Consider the following 21,105-nt stretch of genomic DNA (forward strand, 5'->3'; position numbering starts at 1 on the left):
AGGTATAAAAGTTTTAAATCGTAAAATTTTTACTTTAAGCGCCTACGTAGCGCAATTGGAAGAACGACGGTACGTTGTGCCCTTCAATTGGAAAATGCCTAAGCTCGAGTCTCGTGACGGGAAGAATCTTTATATGGACTTTTCCAATCGAAGGTGAGTTAGCCGATCTCATACGGAGGTAGCAGGGTTTTTCATCCCACACACAGACAAAAAATACTAGCTGTGGTGGTGGTGATGGGCAGTAGATGATTGGTAGTAGAGGTTCGGTGTAGTGGTGGAGACAGAGAGTTGTACAATAGGTGTCCTCCCGCGACGAGTCTTCGGACTCCTTGGAGGTGTCACTAATACTACTACTACTACTAATAATAATAATAAATGCCTCTATTCCATCATAATTCTGAAAACCTGGTCAGAAGCTCGCATTCCAGATGACTGGAGTAGAGCTCTCAGACCAAGATATATAAAAATAAAACAAAATAAATAAATAAAACTCAACGTAAGAGAATATTTTTACTTTAAGATAAATAGTCGAGAAATCATTGTAATAAAGTAAAATGATTTCTGAACCCAGCTTGTGCTTTCCTTTGATTCTCTTAGCCACTTGTCAATTGGGCTTGAATATATTTTATTTGTAACACTCAAAGGGAAATTCAAATTCCTAATTCCCACATTCAGTTTATGTCACCTTTCTTTATAAATCGGTAGTATAGAGAAAAAATGTTTCAAAGGCTTTGTATAAATGGAACATTATCAGAGTACTATATGTTTAAGTTGGATGTCAGGTAGTTAGAATAAGGAGGTAGAACAAGAATAGTTGGTGTAAGATCAGGTATAAGACGAGGGTGCTCACTATCTCAGGAGCGGATTAAGCCGGTTTGGGACCCCTGGCGGTAAAATTTACGAAGTCCCTAAAATAAAAGTCTACATTTGGAAAAGTTGACGACATTTCTCTTGCGGCTTGGTATACTTGGGTGGCAGTATTGAATTTGTCTTTATCTTCTTTTCAAAATGGTAGAAACTGTTCCAATTCATCAAAATGCGTATATCGTTCTTATAGATCTCTCTTTTAATGTTTCTACATTGCTCGGGTCCCCTGGAGGCTGCCAGGTTCGACACCCGCTTGAATCAGACTCTGCACTATCTCCACTGTTATTCATCATCTGTATGGATTACATTTTGAAGGAAAGTGATATTAAACTTGATATCAGAATTCAGAATGTTAACCTCGACTCTTTTTACTTTATGGAGATGATGTTATACTCTTAAATAAATCCGGTGCGTCTTTTATTCTTTGACGAGATTGAATTTAACAAGTCTGTGTGAAAATTGGAGGGATAACTATGTCTCTAATAAAATAGTATCAGAGACATACTTATGAACCACAGATATGAGAGTTATGATAATTAGGGGAGTGAACAGGTAGATTCATGTTAAACGAGAATAAATGGTAGATTCATGTTAAACGAGAATAAATGGTAGATTCATGTTAAAAGAGAAGATATTAGAAAGGAACTTGCCAACTGTGAGCAGAACTGATCTAAGGTGGTGTGATCAGTCAACGGAATCGGAACGGTTAGCGAAACTAGTGTTCAATGTCAGGAGAAAGACCCATAGAATCTCAGAGATTTATATGGATTAATGCAGTTTCAGAAAAGATCTGACAATACTAGAGTTATGACAGATAATTAATTTGTGATAGATTGATGGGATTCTAGTAACATAATCTTAAGGGTGTACAGAATGACACCTGAAGGAGTGTCATTCTGTACACCCCTTCAGGATATGTAGCAGAAATCTAGTGTTAATTTATAAGTGTTGTTTCATAATAAATTCAAAAATCAAAGTAACTTTTATGACTGTAAAATCGCTTAATTTTATAATTTTGTCTACAACTTTTCGCGTAATTTATGTTCCAGAGTTAGGCTCATTACAATCACTTTACCACCCTTAATTATTGCAAAAATAATTATATGCATAGTGTTGTCTCATGTGATTAAAGTATCAAAGAAAAAAATTACTGTCACTGTTTTATTAAGCCGTATAGTGAATAACAGTGTGGAATTAATTTTAAACTAGAATAAATTTTGTTTCTCAAATTAGGCAAATGTTAAGAACGGCTTGCAATAAGTATCAAGATCGACTTCATGTGTGTGTGTGTGTGTGTGTGTGTGTGTGTGTGTGTGTGTGTGTGTGTGTGTGTGTGTGTTTGGAAACTGTGCAGTCGCATAAGGGTCCGAGCTTGAAAATCCTGATCCTGATTTTACATCCACGCGTAGACCCACAGTTCGAAATTGAAGTCTTATGGAATAGGTTGGTTAATCCTTATTCCAGGGATGTCTTATGTCTGTAGATGTGTATGTGTGTTCACGGAGCCGGTTTGCCTGTTCTGTGGGAATAAAAACCCGAGTTTTCTGGTGAAAAACCCTCTATCTCCGTATGAGACTGGCTAAGTCACCTTTAGTCGAAAGAGCCAGATAAAGGTTCCTCCTGTCATGGAAGGAAATCGAACCCAGGTCTTTCCGACCAAAGGGTCAGAAAATACTTCTTCGTCTATACCTACTGAGCTATGGAGGCTCCGATACTGAAAATAAATATGAAAAAACTTATGAATCCCCTTGTATTAGATTAGGTAATTCTTTTAACAAAGGAAGGACAAAAATTGTCTCTTTTTAAATCCAAAAAATTTTAAAAGCATTGAACGACCTCATTGAAACAGTTCCCGACAGTGCCATCAAACTGGAAATGGAATTTGTCTATGAACACAAATTCATCTAAATTTATTCTTAGCGTATAGCATAGTCTGGTATGAACTTTTGTCAGTAAATTACTACTTACTACAAAGACGACGACATCTCGCGCATTAAAGGTCATTCTTGAAGACCGGCAGAAACTGCGTGAAATTGTACAAGTAGTGAACTTGAATAAGTTTCCAGGGATGTCTTATGTCTGTAGATGTGTGTGTTCACGGAGCCGGTTTGCCTGTTCTGTGGGACTAAAAACCCGAGTTTTCTGGTGAAAAACCCTCTACCACCGTATGAGACTGGCTGTTTACGAAATTGTTCACGATGTCCTTGGTTTCTAAAAGGTGTACTCCTGCTGGGTGTCCCGACAATCGTCAGAGCAAGAGGCAACACGCACGGAGATGTCTAGAGAATCTGTTGCAATACAACGGCAAAGGTGAGGATTTTTTCGTTCGCCTAGTCGCAGTAGACGAAACGTGGGTTCATCACTTTACCCCGGAGAGCCAACAACTCTTCCAACTGTCCGAAAAGTCATGGGCACTGAGTTCTGGGATCGCCAAGGCGTACTGTTTGTTGACTTCCTTGCCGAAGGGAGGATCAATGCAGAGCTTTACTGTGCAATGTTGGCGAACTGAAAATCAACATTCGACGCAAACGACCAGAACTGACAAGCGGCGTGATTTTGGTACACGACAACGCTATTCCACACACCGCTCACACTATTCGTGAGTGATTGCTCTGAAATCGTTGGGAAACTGTACCACATCCCCCTCCCCTACAGTCCAGACTTAGCGGCTTCAGACTTTCATTTGTTCTACCCTCTCAAAACACCTTTCCGGAAGGCATTTCACTACGGATGAGGAAGTTCATCAGGCGGTGCAATGTTAGTGGGTGTGGACACGAACTTCTTCAGTACTTTTATTGATAAACTGATCTGTCGTTGGGGCAAGTGCATCAATAAATTCGGAGAGTTTGTGGAGAAGTAGTGCATGTTCGTTTATTTCTTAGTGTGTAATTTCAGCTTCTTCTTATTAAACTTCCACGACAGAAAAAAAAAAGTGTTACCTTACTTTTCGAAAACTCCTCGTATATTACGACACAAAATTATTTAATATGTGGCCCTGTGCTTCCATCTACTAAACTTAGCATTAATTCGCGATGCACTAGAACTATAATATATTTAATCGTATATCTCCATTGTTGTCTACTGTTAGACGATAACAGTCAAGAATGCTTTTTTTTTCTGTTAATGGATTTTCTTCCAGTGTAATTCTGACGTATCTGACACTTTCATCAAACCAACTCGATTTTGATTAATATTCGAGCAATAGGACTTGCCCATTGCAACTTTATATCCTTTGCTATGTAAAAACTTGTAGGCAGATCCATCTTCTGTCCTTCAAAAGTTCTTAAATAACTTTATTATCTTATAACATCTCTTAGAGAAAAACGCAACAAAAGAAAATTACTTTCTCTTCTTGTGAAAAGTTGTTAAAGGTCTTGATTCTTGGGAATAAACCCATGACCCTTGACAGAAACGTGTATCATAAATGAATTGTGTGCTACACTGCCCCTTCTGAAGAGGATGCTTACGTAACAGAGTAACTGATCTTTCCTCCTCCCGCTGCATTTTCTAACGTCACTACTGATTATTTCATTTCTGTTTCTCTGTAATTTCCATTCTCCTTACATAGTAACATCTAATCTCACATTCACCTCTCGCTGGAGGAAAAATTATAAAATAATGCTTGCGATTCTTGAAGTCTCGATTTTCTAATGAAATCGGTCAAATATCCTTTCCTGTTTAACATACAGCCTTGGCGATTTGCCTTAGTGTAATAATGTAACTTTATCCTGTTTACAGAAATGATTAGTGGGACTTCCTTCTCTATTCAAAACGCTGTCAAGTCTTCCTCTCCATTGGATAAATAATAACCCATCTTGATATAATTATTGGGATTGTTTTTAAAAACGAAACAGACCGACATATTGAGCGGCACAGGTAGAACAACTTAAGCACTGCGAAAGCTGGGCGCGGGGAGAGGAATCAAGGAATAACATACAGTGGCATCCATGATATCCGTTTTGTGACTTTATTATCCGAAATCAGCTACAGCCGTCATTATTAATTGAGGAAAATGAAATGGAATCGCCTCAGCTGAACATATACTGTAGGAGTGGTTTAATTTTTGATATGACCTTAATATTCAGGAGTTTTTTAATACTGTTACAATGCTGTCTTGACAAATTAAATCATCTTGCATCTCTTCGCTTTGATGTCATCCTCAGTTGATAATGATGGTTACAGCTGATTTTCGGTTAATGCAATTATTTACCCGTTACAAATGGCTGGCATATGAAGTCCTATAATATAGTTCGCCCACCGATTAAAGATCCTGCGATACTTCTGCGCATCTCAGAAAAAGGAGAGTACATTCCGATAATAGGGTAATCAGTCCGTATTGTGGGATGAGTCGTTTATTATTACCGGTCGGAAAATTAACTTCTCTTTTATGATTATTGTAGTTAACTATGTTGCGTGTATAACAGTTGGAAACTTTTACCTTATAAAGCACGTGATTTCGCGTGTTGGCGACCAATTCGGACGTCCTTCATTTCTTTCTCCCCTTCAGCATGAATCGACTATTCTTGGAAAGACGCGAAGCAGGGACCTACAAACGGTGGGCGAACTATACTATCACTTTTAAAATTGTTCTGCATGTGCCACTGACAGATGAGATGTAATAATTCCGACTGTAGTGGACATATGAGATTAAAGTAAACCACCTAAAAGTCAATCAACATGAGTAGAAGTGCTGTATCCAGACTCTTTCATGGAGCTTTTATGGGTAGATGAGATCGATCACCTTTGTATATATCTAACTTAGTATATTAGTCTCGAAGTGATACCCCAAAGCAAAGCTTCTGTTTATTTTTCCCCTACATTTCTTCCCGCATGACGGTGTTTGAATTACATCATATAGAACAGTGTTTCCCAAAGTGTGGTAAGCGTACCCTCAGAGGTAGACAAAAGGTCTTTTGGGGATACAAGACATGTTTTATTTTTTTATTACTTTTTTTATTTTTATATTGTTATCGGAAGTAAGTGCGATAACAATATAAAAATATATTGTTAATATATTTTAATCTCTCCGCTTAATTTTGGAATCATTCGTATCTTTAATTGTAATAATTCTCAGCGATTGGCTCACCACTACAAGTGCATTTTCTGCACTTGTAGACCTAAAAAAACAACGAAACCGTTTTCTTGACGTGGAGCTTCATCTACGGCTAAAATAAACAATAATCATAAAAAAAGATAAACTGAATTTCACCAAAGTGACTTATTCCAAACAAAAATGATTTCACTCATATCATTAAATCATAATTTTTGTTTTTACTCAATGTATATTGGATTCGTATAACTAAAACTAATAATTAAAGTCTTTCACATGTTTGTAATTTATTATAACGTAAATGTTAAATAAATCCTTTTATAATTATTCGTGTTTGAATGAAATATAACTTTTCTTAATTGCCTTTGCTTGAGAGGAGGTACGCCGGTGTTACTAAAATTTTAAAAGGGATACGCGGATGCTGTAAGTTTTTCCACAGATCATCTATTGGTTATTATACTGGACTATGTTTTATGTAACACCTTTGGAATCATCCGGGTCAGCTGATGAATAATCACTATTGCTATTCTATCAGGTGTGTCGGGGGGGGGGGAACAATTTCATTCAACAAACTCAGTTCAGTGAAATTACCAAAAATGTATGACTTGTGATACTCTGATATATATATATATATAAATCATTATTGTGTTTTTCAATGAATACGACTTTTTTACACACACAACACACACACACACACACACACACACACACACACACACACACACACACACACACACACACACACACACACACACACACACACGAAAGGTTGCAAAACATATAGAACATCAGTACTGTGTATATTCTGTGTTCAAGTTCAAATTAAGTTTAACGACCATGAAAAGTTCAAAGGAAACTGATTGCACTTGGAAATCAGCGACCCTTCTAGACTGACTTCGCAAATGTATCGAATCCGATTCCAACTTCATAGATGTTAATTTCCATTACACTGTCAAAGCATCCCTGCTTTTACTAATTTAATTTGCCGATATAAACTCAATTTTGAGCTCCTTCAATTTACTAACTCCACACTTTTTTCGAAATTAAACATTTCATTTCTTCAGATTTTTTTTTTCTGTCTCAAAGGAAGGGGGGCCACATTTATATACACTTTGTTCCTATATCGCATTTCTCCTGCTTAATCTTCTCTTTTTCATTTTCAAAATATGACTGTCGAATCCTTTTATTTCCTCACACTTTTCAAATACCATAAGCCATTCTGATCTTCATGGATTTCCCTTTTGAAATGATGATTTTTTTTTTCTCCAGCCCATCTTTCTTAATAAGCGAAGTGACGTCCTCAGATGTTTAATACTCGCATCGAATTGCTTTCAAAGCAAGGCTAATTGATGTTGTTCCAGTGGACTGACTTATCGAGTAAAGATGCCGAGGAATTTAATATCACTAGTGAGATCTCGCCCTTATTTTTCATGTGTTGTACTTGCCAGATGATCCTAATTACGGTCAAAGTAATTAGTAATGTATGCTATTCGTCCTCTGGATAATACAGGTTGCAAGATAGCAACACTTACATAACTACCAGCACCCATTTGTTGTCTGGCGTTATAAGAATTCCATGTGAAATGATCTTCATGATTTCTATGATTCACTTCCTTAATTCGTTATTGTTTATGCTCTTCTAATTCTTTGGACTTAACACATCATTAAAGAATTGTAAGAAAACAGTAATTCCACTTTAAATTTTTGTCCCGTATATACGCCTTTTCTCCAAGAAACGTGCATCGCCCCTAGGGGTGATTAATAGGTTCCCTTCGAACTAGTAGCAAGAAAATTATTTAAGTATTTGGATAAAAGTCAACATTGGAAAACGGACGTCGTCACACACACACACGCGCGCGTGCGCGAAGTTTTTTATTAGATTTATAGAAAGTTAATTTGTTTTACTAGTATGTTGCTGTTGGGACAGGAAGCTGAAGCATTAAGCGTCATTGAATAAATAATGAAGTTTCTGAAGGTCATCACCCGCAAAACATCCAAATACCTTTTCAAACCTTCACATACATTTTTTTTTTTTTTTTTCCAGTATCGGACCATCAGATGACTTAATAGTAAATTTTCCAAAGAAAGAAAATGACATGTCGAGATAATGATTATTTATCTTTTGGTATTTTCCCTATCTATTTAAGAGCCACAAATAAACAAGCACGTGATAATAACGAAATAAGTAATCATGAAGAGTATACTTCATTAAAAAGAGAGAGAGAAAAAAGAAAACTAGCATGCCGCTAGATGGCTCTAAAAGACAATGAACTTGTCCTCATATAAATGGCAACGCTAATTTTTTTAGCTGAGTAAAACCCTGAGATTACTTTGGAGCAGTAGGATCACTCAAGCATAGCGCAAACTGTCAACCGCCTGTAACAACATATGTTGTGATGGGAGCAAAGAGAGCAAAAATGCCTAAGCATCTTCGGCAACGTGGAAGAAAATATTTACCGCTACCTACTGGTCCATATACTGTCGGCTGCCGAGATATTATGACTCAGTGTACAAAATATAGCATTTTCGTGCGATTGTATTATCCTGCGGCACAGAATGGATGTGTGGTAAGTTTATATACGTTTCTTTATCACTGTTAAAGTGTGCGGTAAAATTAAACAGAAAGTTAACATGCACTGAGACAGTAAGGTTTTATATATATTGTGTGTGTGCGTGCTGTCATAATTTTATAGTCGTCCCGACTAAATTGAAATCCTAGATAATTTCTGAGCTCCACTTTATTTCCTTATACACATACAGTATCGATATACTATAGGTCTCGCAGCCTTTCGTGGGTCTGATTATATAAAAATGCTATAATATTTTAAAAAGTATATTTTGATAAATATACCCTTTTTTATCAAATGTTATCAATTCAGTAACTTTTTTTAACATTTAGGAAAGATTTAAATTTTTATACGTACTGTAACGTTCTGTGAAAATGCATTCTGACATATAAAATTACCTATCAGAATAATAAAAAGTTTAACATTCACAGCCCATGTTCAGTTATAATATTTTGCACTGTGGGGAATATAATTGCGCTCTAGGATTAAAAATGAGTTTAAAATTTATTCCATTTTTAAAATTGATACCTTTAAATTATTTTTATTCCATAGTCCACCAAAAACTGCCCCACGTGTAGGATTGTCGACTTTCTCTCTTTCTTAAAAATAGTATATAAAAATGCAGAAATTTTCTGCGAAAACGCTTTTGTGGTTTCTTCATAAAGAACCTCGTACTTCAGTCGGTAACCCCCCCCCCCCTTTTCGTCGAAAAGATGTAGGTTCGAATCCTTTCCAAGATGGAAAAACTTTTATAAGAACTTGAAGGTGAGTTAGTTTGTCTAACTCGCCTTTAATTAAAAAAAAAAAAAAACATACCAGGTTTTTCATTCTGTAATACAGGCATACCACCCAGAAGAACATTGATTAAGTTAATTAAAAAATTCCGATAAGTTACCTAAGTCTGTATCGACAGCAACCTGAAGTGGAATTGCTATGTTACCTTTTGGTAAAATAAAACGAGACATCATCAAGAATATAGATAAATTTGTCAGCACCGAATTCTTGAGATACCTCTACTTCTCTTGGGTAAATCCGCCCTTCGGTATGATATCACTTGCTGGTTGGAATTATTGCAACAGCTTACTGCCCTTGATAAGAATCCAAAAGCAAAAGAGCAATCTCACTTCCTATCTAGCGTCTTACGCCACCGTAGGCTGTATACTGTTCTTGATATTTTACCATTATGGATATTTTACTTATACTACTGTTCACTATATGTTAGGAAAAATTCTAACTTGTGGGAGAACCTTGGTAGTACCGAAAGCGCGCGCGCGCGCGCGCACACACACACACACACACACACACACACACACACACACACACACACACACACACACACACACACACACACACACACACACACACACACACACACACACACACACACACACACACACACAGAGAGATTCCACAAATGCTTTCAACATGGTCGCTAACAGGTATAAAAATTTACCTGACCGTATAAAAAGCTATATCTTCAGACTACATATTAAAAAAAAAAATCAAAGAAGTGTCATGAAACCAAATAACATTCGATTACACTTCAAACACGTAGTATGAGTGTCACCAGACAAGGGAAAATATACTTATTAGAGATGATTACTTCATAGGTCATCATTTTGAGTTATGCACCTCAAAATGATTATAGATACGGACAAGCATCACCTTATACTGTGCAAATACTCAATGCAAGTACTTTTCTAACAACCACTATGGCAATTGTCCTTGGTTGAATTGATGTTTATTCTTACTAATAGTTGTATACCACGTAGTTATTTTCTTATACTACTGCATTTACAGTTCATGCTATTTCATCTTATCATTCGTAGACATTATATCGCTTAATGGTATCTATTTATTGTATCATAGTTTCATAAGTCTATGCGTGTACAGTATTTACTCAGTTTTTCAATAAAAATTCATCAAAAAAAAATAATAAAAATCGCAGATATAATACTCTGTCTCATAACCTTAGTTGTTTCCGTCGAAATTCAAGCGAACCAAAGAGAGCTTAATCAATTCTGGGGAGCAATTTTGCACTATTTATAAAATATTGCAAAGTTCTTCCCCTCGTCGATGATTTGAGTAGTTTCTCATTCCCGAAAAATGAACTTTAATTCTTGTTTGGAATTCATTGATGCCTAGGAAATGAGGTTTAGATAGAGAGGACAATTTGTGACAAAGTCGCTTATTCTCGGTAGACAAAAAGCAAATCTTGAATTAATAAAGATGGGGGATATTATAAATCTACTCATTTCATAGCCGAATGTATGGATACTTGGAAGTTCGAAAATAGACCAGAGAGCTTATGAGAGTACAGTGAACCCATCGGGGTTGCCTTGGCTTTCACTACTTAAAAGATATGAGCTCTGGCCAGGAGCCCGTATATCCTTTTTATTAGTGCTTTAGGTTTCGCTGACCTGACAGCTGTTTCGAACGGTTGGCTTTCGTCTGAGACCAGGCAGAAACCTTAAAAGGGCAAAAATCCTGTTCATCATAAGTGGACTGTTGGTCGGTGAAAAAATTATCGAAAATAATTATTGAAAAAAGAGCGTGAAAGGCTTTATTTCGGATTTATATCTCCTATTTCTGTTAATTTACATCGCCGAAATAAAGTCGTTTAGGACTCTTCAATAGCTGCAAATCGTGAAGCTATGTTACAAACTTTTATTAGTTTATGCTATGGATGAAGATAAGAATATATCTTCTCGTTAAATAATAATCTAAACTGAACTTATAACATGTCTGTTTAAAGCTTTAGGAATCAATTTGTTGACTCCTAAAGAAACAAATACTGCATTTCCTCCTTGATTGACCGATATACCAGAAAAATAACTGCGCTACCCCAACTTGCTCAGCTGAGACATTTCTAACCATTGAATAAATAGCGATTAATTCATTAAAAAATATTCGATTTAGATATAGTAATTTAATATATATATATATATATATATATATATATATATATATAGTTATGTATAGTAATTTAATTTTAAATTAAATATTCTCCTAAAAGAACTCTATAGTGTTGATAATCCCGCATTCATTGAATACTTTATAAGCATATCTTTAGTTAAAATTTTAATTGAAGTTCGTATACCAAACACAATTTTCAGCTATCCTGTTAATATTAATCACTGTTCCTCTCGTGACAATCCTTTTGCTTCAACCTTTGAATTTACAGGGTTTATTTTTTACATTTGTTGACCTTTGATTTCTTACAATTTTGTAGCAGACTTCATAAATGCAAATATTGTTCAAATTTTAAATATCTGTTTTAATATAGCATCTCAGGGAACGAACGAAAGTGAAGAAAAATTAGTAGTTGTAAATTATTGAGTAGTGCTCTCCATAACTGAAAAGCTCGCGAATTTCCTACTGGGATTGTAGTTTTCCACAAAAGCCGATTAGATCGAACCTTCAACTAAACGTTTGATATCTAATATGAGTAAGTTAGGGAAACAATGACAAAAAAAAAAAAAAAAAACATAATCGTGTAGAGCTGTATTTTATATATATATATAAATGTTCTTATTTTCAGGAGAATAAAGCTTCAAAGAAACGTAGGTCTGCTTAGTTTTTATTGCAGTTAGTTTTGCAAATTGACAATATTTCAACTCAATCATCTCGTTTCCTACAATCAAGTAACCAACTACTTAAAAACTGGTTACTTGATCGTAGGAAACGAGATGAATATTTAAGGAAAAGAAATTAAGTAGTAGTTAGGGTTATTTAGAAATTAACATCCAAGGCATGTTACGCAACAAGGTGTGTGTGTGTGTGTGTGTGTGTGTGTGTGCGCGCGCGCGTGTGTTCCGGGAAAAGTACCGCTCATCTCATTTGAGACCTAATTAAGCGGAAAATTAAAAATCTCAGAAAATATTTCTCGCTTCGTGAACTGGATTTGAATTGAATCTTTCCAACCGAAGTCCCTATCATATTTTTCTACTGTTGTGGCGTTGGCAGTAGGTAACGACATCACCGCTGAAGGGGGATGCACGGTCCACGAAATTCTCTTGCAAAAAAAATAAATAAAAATGCCGTATTTTCTCGTGCATTATACTATGCTTCCAAGTCGTTTTCTAGACTTTTTCCCCCCAGTGGCATCTTTGATATTCTTTTGATTGTGCTTGTTTCATGTGATTTGCTTTTTTATGGTTACTATGTACATAAGTGTCCCATAAGTCACGAAGCGCTTTAAACATTTAATAACTTTTTATTTAATAATTACTTTTATTCTTTTTTTTTTTGTTATAATGAAATACAGAACCTGGAGATTTTTTTTAATTACTTATGAGTTATTCACGTTGTACACCCTTGCGTGATTTATGGGCCATTCTGTGTAAATAATTTATTTTCAAATAGCGTTTTAGTGTTTAAATTAAAGTTTTTCTTAAAATATACCACTAAATTTAATCTTGGTTTATTAGAGAACTTTCGAGAATACATCATTGTTGTCTTTCTTATCAGTAAATTTCGTATCCAAATTCTTTTAGTCTTCATTGTGCCTTTTTTTTTCTTTTTTTTTTTGTTAAGCATTTTTAAGAAGCTTTGAGAATTACCGTGGTGATAATTAAATCTCTAGTAAAGTTCCTTATCCACAATGAAAATAAGTACTAACCCCAACTATTGCTTGCTTGTTTTCAAATTAATGGACTAATGGGAAATTTGAATTTACGTACATCTTGAACTCTCAGCAGCAATACGAAGACATTCTTACGATACTGTGTAATCCTCAAGAATTCAGAATTTTATTATTTATTTTTTCTTACATTTTAAGTATTGAAAATACACATGTAGCAGTGAGATGCATTATTCGTAATTATCTTAACTATGCCTGGAATACACAGTTTTCAGCGGTATTTTTAATATACTTTCAAATCGACTAAAGTTTCTAGATATGCTCTGAGATAAATGGTGGATACTGCATGTTTGTTTGTTTTTTTTTATCTCCAACGAAACTTCGTAAATCTATAGTAAAAAAAAAATCTATAGATCAAACACAGGACTTTTTCAAGTCACATAAGGGCCTCCAGTAAGAGGAGAGATGAAATCATCTACCACTTGAAAACAATCGCAAACATCGAAGGCTAGATTCGAATCGTAGCCTGTCCGTTTGGAGAGCAGATACACTAACCTCTTGGCCAATCATCTGGGCGTTATGTAAATTGGAGCTTCCTATAAATTCCCAGTAATACTGATATATCCACTTTTGACTATGCCCAGCATAGTCATTCATGCACAGCAATTCGCTTTTCTCTTTTTGTTTCCAGTTTTATCTTGGAATCACTTATACAAAATTAAGTCCTTAACTATGGGATTAAAAATTGTTACAGCGATTAAAACACTTAAACACGGACCATCATTATCATTATAAAACGAAGAGAAACAAAGAACTGGACTTCCTTTTTTTAGACAACTTGATGGGTACAACAAAAGGTTCTTAAATAATTCTGGAATCCGTTACGTAGATAATATATCAACACGAAAGAAAGAAAGTACGCCTAAGAAAGTACTTGGGGAATACGTTCAATAATTGCAGTTCTGGACTTGAAAGCGATAAACTGCAGTTTCTCTTACGCTTGTCCAAGGTTTCGTATCTCTTAAGATATATCTTGCGGTATACAAAACTGTATACTGGTATTCCCTTGATAAGATAAGACTTACATCAGTCAAATTGAACAGTCCCTAACAGACAGATAAATATATGAACGAAGTCACGCATGCACATCTCAGAATTAAAAGCACGTGCAGAATCAGAAGACCACAACACAAATAGTATAATCAGATGGTTTGCCTACCAGAACAAACCACTATTATGAAAGTCATCAAGCGTGCAGAATTTTCGATCTCTCTCTCTTTCTCTCTCGCTCTGCATGCTGAATCGGGGACTTAAACTGCTAGCATTCCAAGTCTCTCGTTAGGTTCTCTTGCGTTACAGACCTTGGCTATGCATAACAGCACATGACTTATCTTTTAATCAACACGTGCCGAAAAACGCTTCAGTTCTTTTATAGTTTAATATGTTTCGTGGTGACGCTAACATTTTAAAATTGAAATGGTTCTAAGCTTATGAAATTATTTGACTTTAATAAAAGTACACGCAAACTAAAACCGTGAGATAAATAATCTAAGAAAAAATGCTAAAAAGCATTCTTAAACTAATTAGATTAAACTAATTAAACATCAGTAAATATTTATTTCTGAAAATAACGTTTCATTTTTTTTTTTTTTTTTGTATACATAAATTATTTCCTTCTGTTGATATTTGGATTTCGACAACGTATTAAGAGACAGTGTTATTAGCGAATACAAAACTCAAAACTATACTAGGCAGAAATTGTAAAAAAAAAAATTAAATAAATAAATAAAATAAATGAAGTATTTATTTGTTTTCATTTATGTTATCAAAGAGATAACATAAATGAAAACAGATGCAATTGTAATTATAGAAAGTGTACGTCACGTATCAAAGTTTAAAAATAAACTTTTTTACAGAAAACAAATCCTATTCAGGTGGAGGAGGGGAAAAGACGAAGACATTTGAAGAAGGAAAAGTGCGATAATGTTTATAGCAATAAAAAGAAAAGCAGGAAAATAAGAAGATGAAACGAAAAGGGGATGTATGATAAGGAAACTGTAATAAAAATATGCAAGTATTATGCAACATTGTAACGTGTTTTCCATTGTGAGAATACTTACGATGAAAATGAACTAGATATTAAAAGAAGTTCTAGTCTCGTAGAAAGAATTGATTTTTCAAAATTGTGGGAAACACTACAAAGGCTAAAAATGAGATTACGTGAAAGTTGAAGAAGAGAATATCTTAGAAGTACAAACGTTTCGAAATAAAAATGTGAAAAATTAAGAAACAGGGAGAAGATAGAATTACAATAAATGCGATGAAATTAATAGTTGAGTTGCTAATAGAAGAAAGCTAAAAATCTAATGTCAGAAGATGAGATAGATTTCAGCATTGGTCCAAGTTTTTGGTATTAAGTTTGTTAAAAAATAAGTAAAAAGACAAAATTTATATACATATAGCAGTGTGCTGTCAATTTTTTTAATAATATCGAACACTTTGCCAGAGCCTCCGTAGCTTAGTCAATATAAAGAAGCCCTTCGGTTGGAAAGACCTGGGTTCGATTCCCGTCCAGAACGTGAGGAACCTTTATCTAGTCTCTTTCGACTAAAGGTGAGTTAGTCGACCTCATGCAGAGGTAAGGTTTTTTTTTTTCACCCGGAAACTCGTGGTTTTCGTTCCCCGGAACAGGCAAAACGACCCCGTGAACACACATGGATTACAGTCATGAATACGTCCCAGCCACATGCCGGTCCCGAGCCCGGATGAAAAATTAGAGGGTTGGGAAAAGCAATGTTGAACTACCCTGTAAAAATCTCACCAGGAATACTTTGTGAGCAATGTGTACAAAGTCACCTACGGGCGGAAACGACTGAAAGGGAAAATCAGAACACTTTGCTCATGGAGCACAATGTAATGAATAGGCTAGATTCAAAAAAAAAAGTTTTTATCACAGTCGGCTAACTAAATCGTTTCAGAACACTTTGTTCATGGAGCACAATGTAATGAATAGGCTAGATTCAAAAAAAAAAAAGTTTTTATCACAGTCGGCTAACTAAATCGTTTCAAATAACTTTTCCAAATGGCAAGGATTTTATAGACTGGAGTTTCTAATTCAGTTAAAGTAATACTAACAGCAGTGAATATATATGGGAATAAACCTAGATTATATATAACTAAGACATATAAAAGAAAACAAACAAACAAACTGAGCTGGATGAAATGAACAAAATATCGTAAAATTGAAGACAACCATAAATGATATTGAAGGAAACCGAATAACAGAAGGGAGAATAAAAATAGAAAATAATAATATAGAGCAACAACATATAATCCTTGGAAGAGCTTTTCCGTTAGGAAAAAAACATACGTATAAAGAATGTCTAAATATTCATCTCGATTGCGTGACAATCGGTGGATTGAAAAACCTTCCTTTTCGGTAAACAATAACTTGAAAGTAAATCCAAAGTTTAAACCTTGTATCATCCAATTATAACGGAGTGGAAACAGGTATAACGAAGCGAATACCTATAGATACAATGAGAATAAACAAGTGCAAAATGAAGCCAAACATTGGATCATGAGACAAAGAATGGGGATATTAAATGGATATAGGTAAAGTATATATTATATATGGAAAGGGATTTTAAAATGAAAATGAGTAGATCATATCTCACGGTTAATAAACGACTGAACAAGAATAGTGGTGCCGAGGGATTCATCTTCCCTCGTATGATTGCGACTGGAAGGATTATCTAATGGAGATGAAGAATGCTGGCAACATGAATCCATCAGAGAAGCCAACACATAGCCTTGAATTAATTGCCAGATAATTTAAAATACTCAAACTGTCGAGAAACTTGCACGCAATCTGTAAAATGTAATCAAATGATGTCTTGTAGAAGCTTTACTGGTTTCGCCAATTGCAACTTAGTTTTGCAACTTAAAAATTAACGCCAAGTGCAGCGTTAATTTTTATGTACATCTTATTGAGAGAAAACAGTTGTAATTCATTAGTTTAAGTAATGGCAATTTCAATCACGAGAGATGAATCCCTAATACATTTTAGTACGCTGAGTGGGTAAAGGGTTAAATATTCTACTGCCATTCTAAAGACCAGAGTGGAAATTCTACAAGTCGCTCCCGGACTACAGTGAGCAGGATGATGGCTTTCATCTGGTGATGCGTCATTTATCACCTTAAGACTCGAATACACATATTCATCTAGCATTTTAAGGTGTTGTCTAATTCTTGTACATAGTCACGGGCTACCCCAACTCTAGGTTCGGTTGCTCAAATATCCCCTATGTTCCTATTTAATTCATCTTTAATCTAGCTTCCATCTTTTTTTAGTAGCCTTCCTAGATTCAGGAAGATTATTGTGCGTGTGTTCTTTGAACGGTTTATTATCCGAACGACCATGTCTTTTTGTGTAAGATAGACTAAATCGCCTCCATCTAAAAAAAAAAAAAAAGCCTTTTATTTCACTGTTCATAATATTACTGAATTCTCTAACCAAAATGTTATTCTGCTGAAGTAACAATTACTCATCGTTTTGCAAACTTGTCGGTAAAATGGCATTTCCTGTTGCAGCTCAAGTATGTAAACTGTAACATGCCTATTTTGAAACGTTGATTTCCTCATCTGTTACCTTGAGGTGGTTCACTGCCATCCGGTATGTTTTATGAAACTGAATACAGCAGTCACATTAAGACCGATTACCAAATACTTGATTTGGTAATCGGTCTTAATGTGACTGCTGACGAGACCTCGATAAAGGTTGAAACTGGTCTGGGTAGTGGCCCTTCCCTTAATGCATAGCAATATTCATGTCCGCAAGGAGATGTACTTTGCATTATGAGAGATACTGAGACAAGGAGTGATGAGAGCTTGATCCACCTTTGCTTGGAGTTGCCTGGTGTTGCTCTACCTTACCTCAGTCCTGAAGATAATTTCAGGCGCAAACTTTGTTTGCTCACACTTGGATAAAGGATTAAACTAAATTTATTATGTGGTTTTTTTTTTTTTTTTTTTGTATGGAATTTGTTCTAACGTGTAGCTATCGCCCAGTCGCCTCTTTATGGCATGCATTGATATTTACGGAGACCATTTCTAACACTTCTGCTGTGATGTAGTATTAAGTAGTTGTTGACTCATTTCCTGTGTACAACAAGACCTTGAATACAATACATACCTGTTACTTTTTAAGCGTGTGTCACATTCTATATTTCTGCAGAAAAGCCTTTCTGGTTCTATGTTTGTATGACCTTTTGTCATCAGAATTGCCAATGTAAAGTAAAAAATACCCAGGGTTGTGTACTTTTGCAAACATTTTAGAAACAATTTGTGTACCTCTCATGCGGACTGTAATAACATTGACCCGTGGAATTATGTGGATTCTTTAATGGAATCGATGTTAGTGGGCCCATTCGTTTATGACAATACTGAAAGATTGAATCACCCCAAATCAACTGTAGGCAATATTATCAATAAATGGAAATGTAATAGTGCAACCTTATTCAAGACGCGTACTGGAATAACCAGGAAGTTAACACTAAGGAACCAAAAGGTGATCGGAAAGACAATACAAATATTTTGGTAGTTCGATGAGGAAGCAATCGACCAACAGTTCAAAGACTCTATGGAACTAACCCGAATGCGTAAAGGAACTGCACAGTCTGTTTTCACAGATTGGCATCTGCACATAAATCAAACATTGGCTAGTGCATTCAATACATTAGACTGTTTCGGTGTAAAGAACATGGAGGTGTAAACAATTTTCTTCATTAATTGACAATTTTATGAATTGTCAATTAATTGTCAACACTGGATAGATAGATATTCCCCTCCCCTATTAATGTAGCCATCAGCACGAGACCCAGCTGTGGGGAATGACAGCCTTGTCTCACTAGTGTTCAAGGGATCTTTACGAGAATTATCAAAGGGCTTCGTAAATATGTCAGGAAATCCTTGAAATATTGTTGCTGGAAGAAAGCTAGTATGGCATTGTACTTCAAAAATATATGTTTATAATCGTATACCTTATTTATTAAGGAATTGAAATTGTTATTCATTTGAAATAGCTTGGAGGAGGGTGTGTGTGTGTCGGGGGATAATTGGCACACTGACAGCTTAGCTGTCAGTGTGCCAATACATTTACATTTAAGCCATAATATCCATATCCATAAAGATCAAAGGGCAAAACAAGAGGAAATATTAAGAGGAAAATACATCCATAATTCTGATAAATAACCGTATTGTCTAAATATTTTTTCAACAGATTATTACACAACAACTAAAGCCTGATGGCCATAGTTGTTGCGTAATAATAACTAAGGCAACAACAACAATGGGATTCAAGTTCAGGGTGAAACATTACAAAGGTGATAAGCAAAGTAAAAAATAACAGCGAAGCTGTCATTTTTTACTTGGCGGGTTAGGAATGAGGAAGTTACTGTTCATCTATAAGCTTCATTAGCATGTGGACTACTGGCTTAGGGAAAGTGAAGAGGCAGATAACTTTCTAGTCTTGGTATTATCTTGGTCAACTATGAGAATAGATTCAGGAATGTGGACTACAAAGTTTAGGGAAAGATTTTTCATTATGTGGAAAATGGTAATAGAACAGGGGTAGGGATAATTCTTGAAATTGAGTAGGAATGTGGTTAACAGCGGCATGTGAGTACTAATTTTTTTCGCGACGTGTCACCGGATTGAATTTGATCATTGCGGGTGTGTTTTAAGAGAGCAACTTGCAAAGGCTTCATGAGCTGGGAAACGCACCTGAATGTTTGTAAACCGATACCTGAAGCCTTTTGCAGTACTTGCCCAGTTGCCGTAGGTCTAAGCAACATCCATGCATTTGTGATAATCTCATCTTCTATTAATTCATTACTCTCGGTGAGTCTGTCGGTAGCGACGATAATCTTTATTAGAAAGACGTGGATTCGAATCTCGCCTGGGACACGAAGAACCTTTTATAAGGGCTATTCAACTGAATGTAAGCTAGCTGGTCTCATACAGAGCATGCAGGGTTTTCCCCCTTTCGGAAACTCAAGAAACTTAAGGCCTCTAGCAAATATTTTGGATCTTAAAGAAAATGTGATATACGGAAAATATTTTATTGCCAGTATAATATTTATTTTTTAAATTTTCATTTTAATATCAATAAGATCTATCTATGCGACATAATATATGCTCAAAAAAACTGTGGACCTAAGGGTGAGAATCCTTTAAACTTTGCTTCAGTGCCTGTACTTATTGCTACACAAACACAAGCTGAAATTACGAATGTAATGATTTTATAAGCATTAGTTTTTTTAATAATTCCAAATATGTGCTTAAAGGTTACCATTAATTTCCTCTGCTTTTTTTGGTTGCATCTTGTATTGCTTCTTTGATGCGGATCGCAAGAGCTTCAGTTCTCCAAAACAGGATTTTGAGGCGGATTTTTGTTTCATTTTTCCTCATTTTGGAATGCATGTTAAAACATTAAACAGATAACTGGTTTAAGGGAAATCAAACTTTCATTGCCATCAGGGAAAAAACAGAAATACGAGAGGCGTTCTGAAGATAAGTTCTTTATTGTGATAACTCATCACCCAAAGGGGATGTCAGTGAAATAAAATATAAAAGACACTTTGAAGTCTACTTTTTTTCATACACTGTTTTTCAACACAATCTCCCACCCATTCAATACATTTTTGCAAGTTTTTCTAGCCGTCGTAATAAAAGTCGTTAGGTTGTTTTCAGAACTATTTTCCCCCATGTTCGCTTTGACCTGTTTCTTGTTCTTCATGCCCAGTGATATATAGTACTCACATCTCCGTTTCTTTTTACCCATAAAAAAGCTTTAATAGAGGCGAATTTCATTAGCACTCATGTTTTCATGCATCAAAATTTTGATTACTGAGCGCTCTGGTTTTAAATGTTTTGATAAGTACATACAAGAATCATCTGATCTGTTGTGTAACGCAATAACACGTTAACTAAAATTTCGATCTTGCACCACTGTATCCTAAATGGAATGAAGGAAGAGA

General features: G+C 35.3%; 1 protein-coding gene across 1 annotated transcript in view; it reads left to right on the top strand.

The window, feature by feature from the left end:
• Positions 1–8,334: 8,334 nt before the first annotated feature.
• Positions 8,335–21,105, top strand: part of LOC150094695 (platelet-activating factor acetylhydrolase 2, cytoplasmic-like) — a 205,999-nt gene continuing 193,228 nt past the window's right edge. Inside the window, exon 1 of the mRNA XM_090411635.1 lies at positions 8,335–8,484. Within this exon, the coding sequence (XP_090267761.1) occupies positions 8,335–8,484 (150 nt within the window). The remainder of the gene's footprint in view (positions 8,485–21,105) is intronic.

This window comes from Typopeltis vanoorti, chromosome 21 (assembly GCF_054136105.1).
Source record: "Typopeltis vanoorti isolate ZY-2024b chromosome 21, IOZ_Tvanoo_1.0, whole genome shotgun sequence".
Classification (NCBI taxonomy): Eukaryota; Metazoa; Arthropoda; class Arachnida; order Uropygi; family Thelyphonidae; genus Typopeltis; species Typopeltis vanoorti.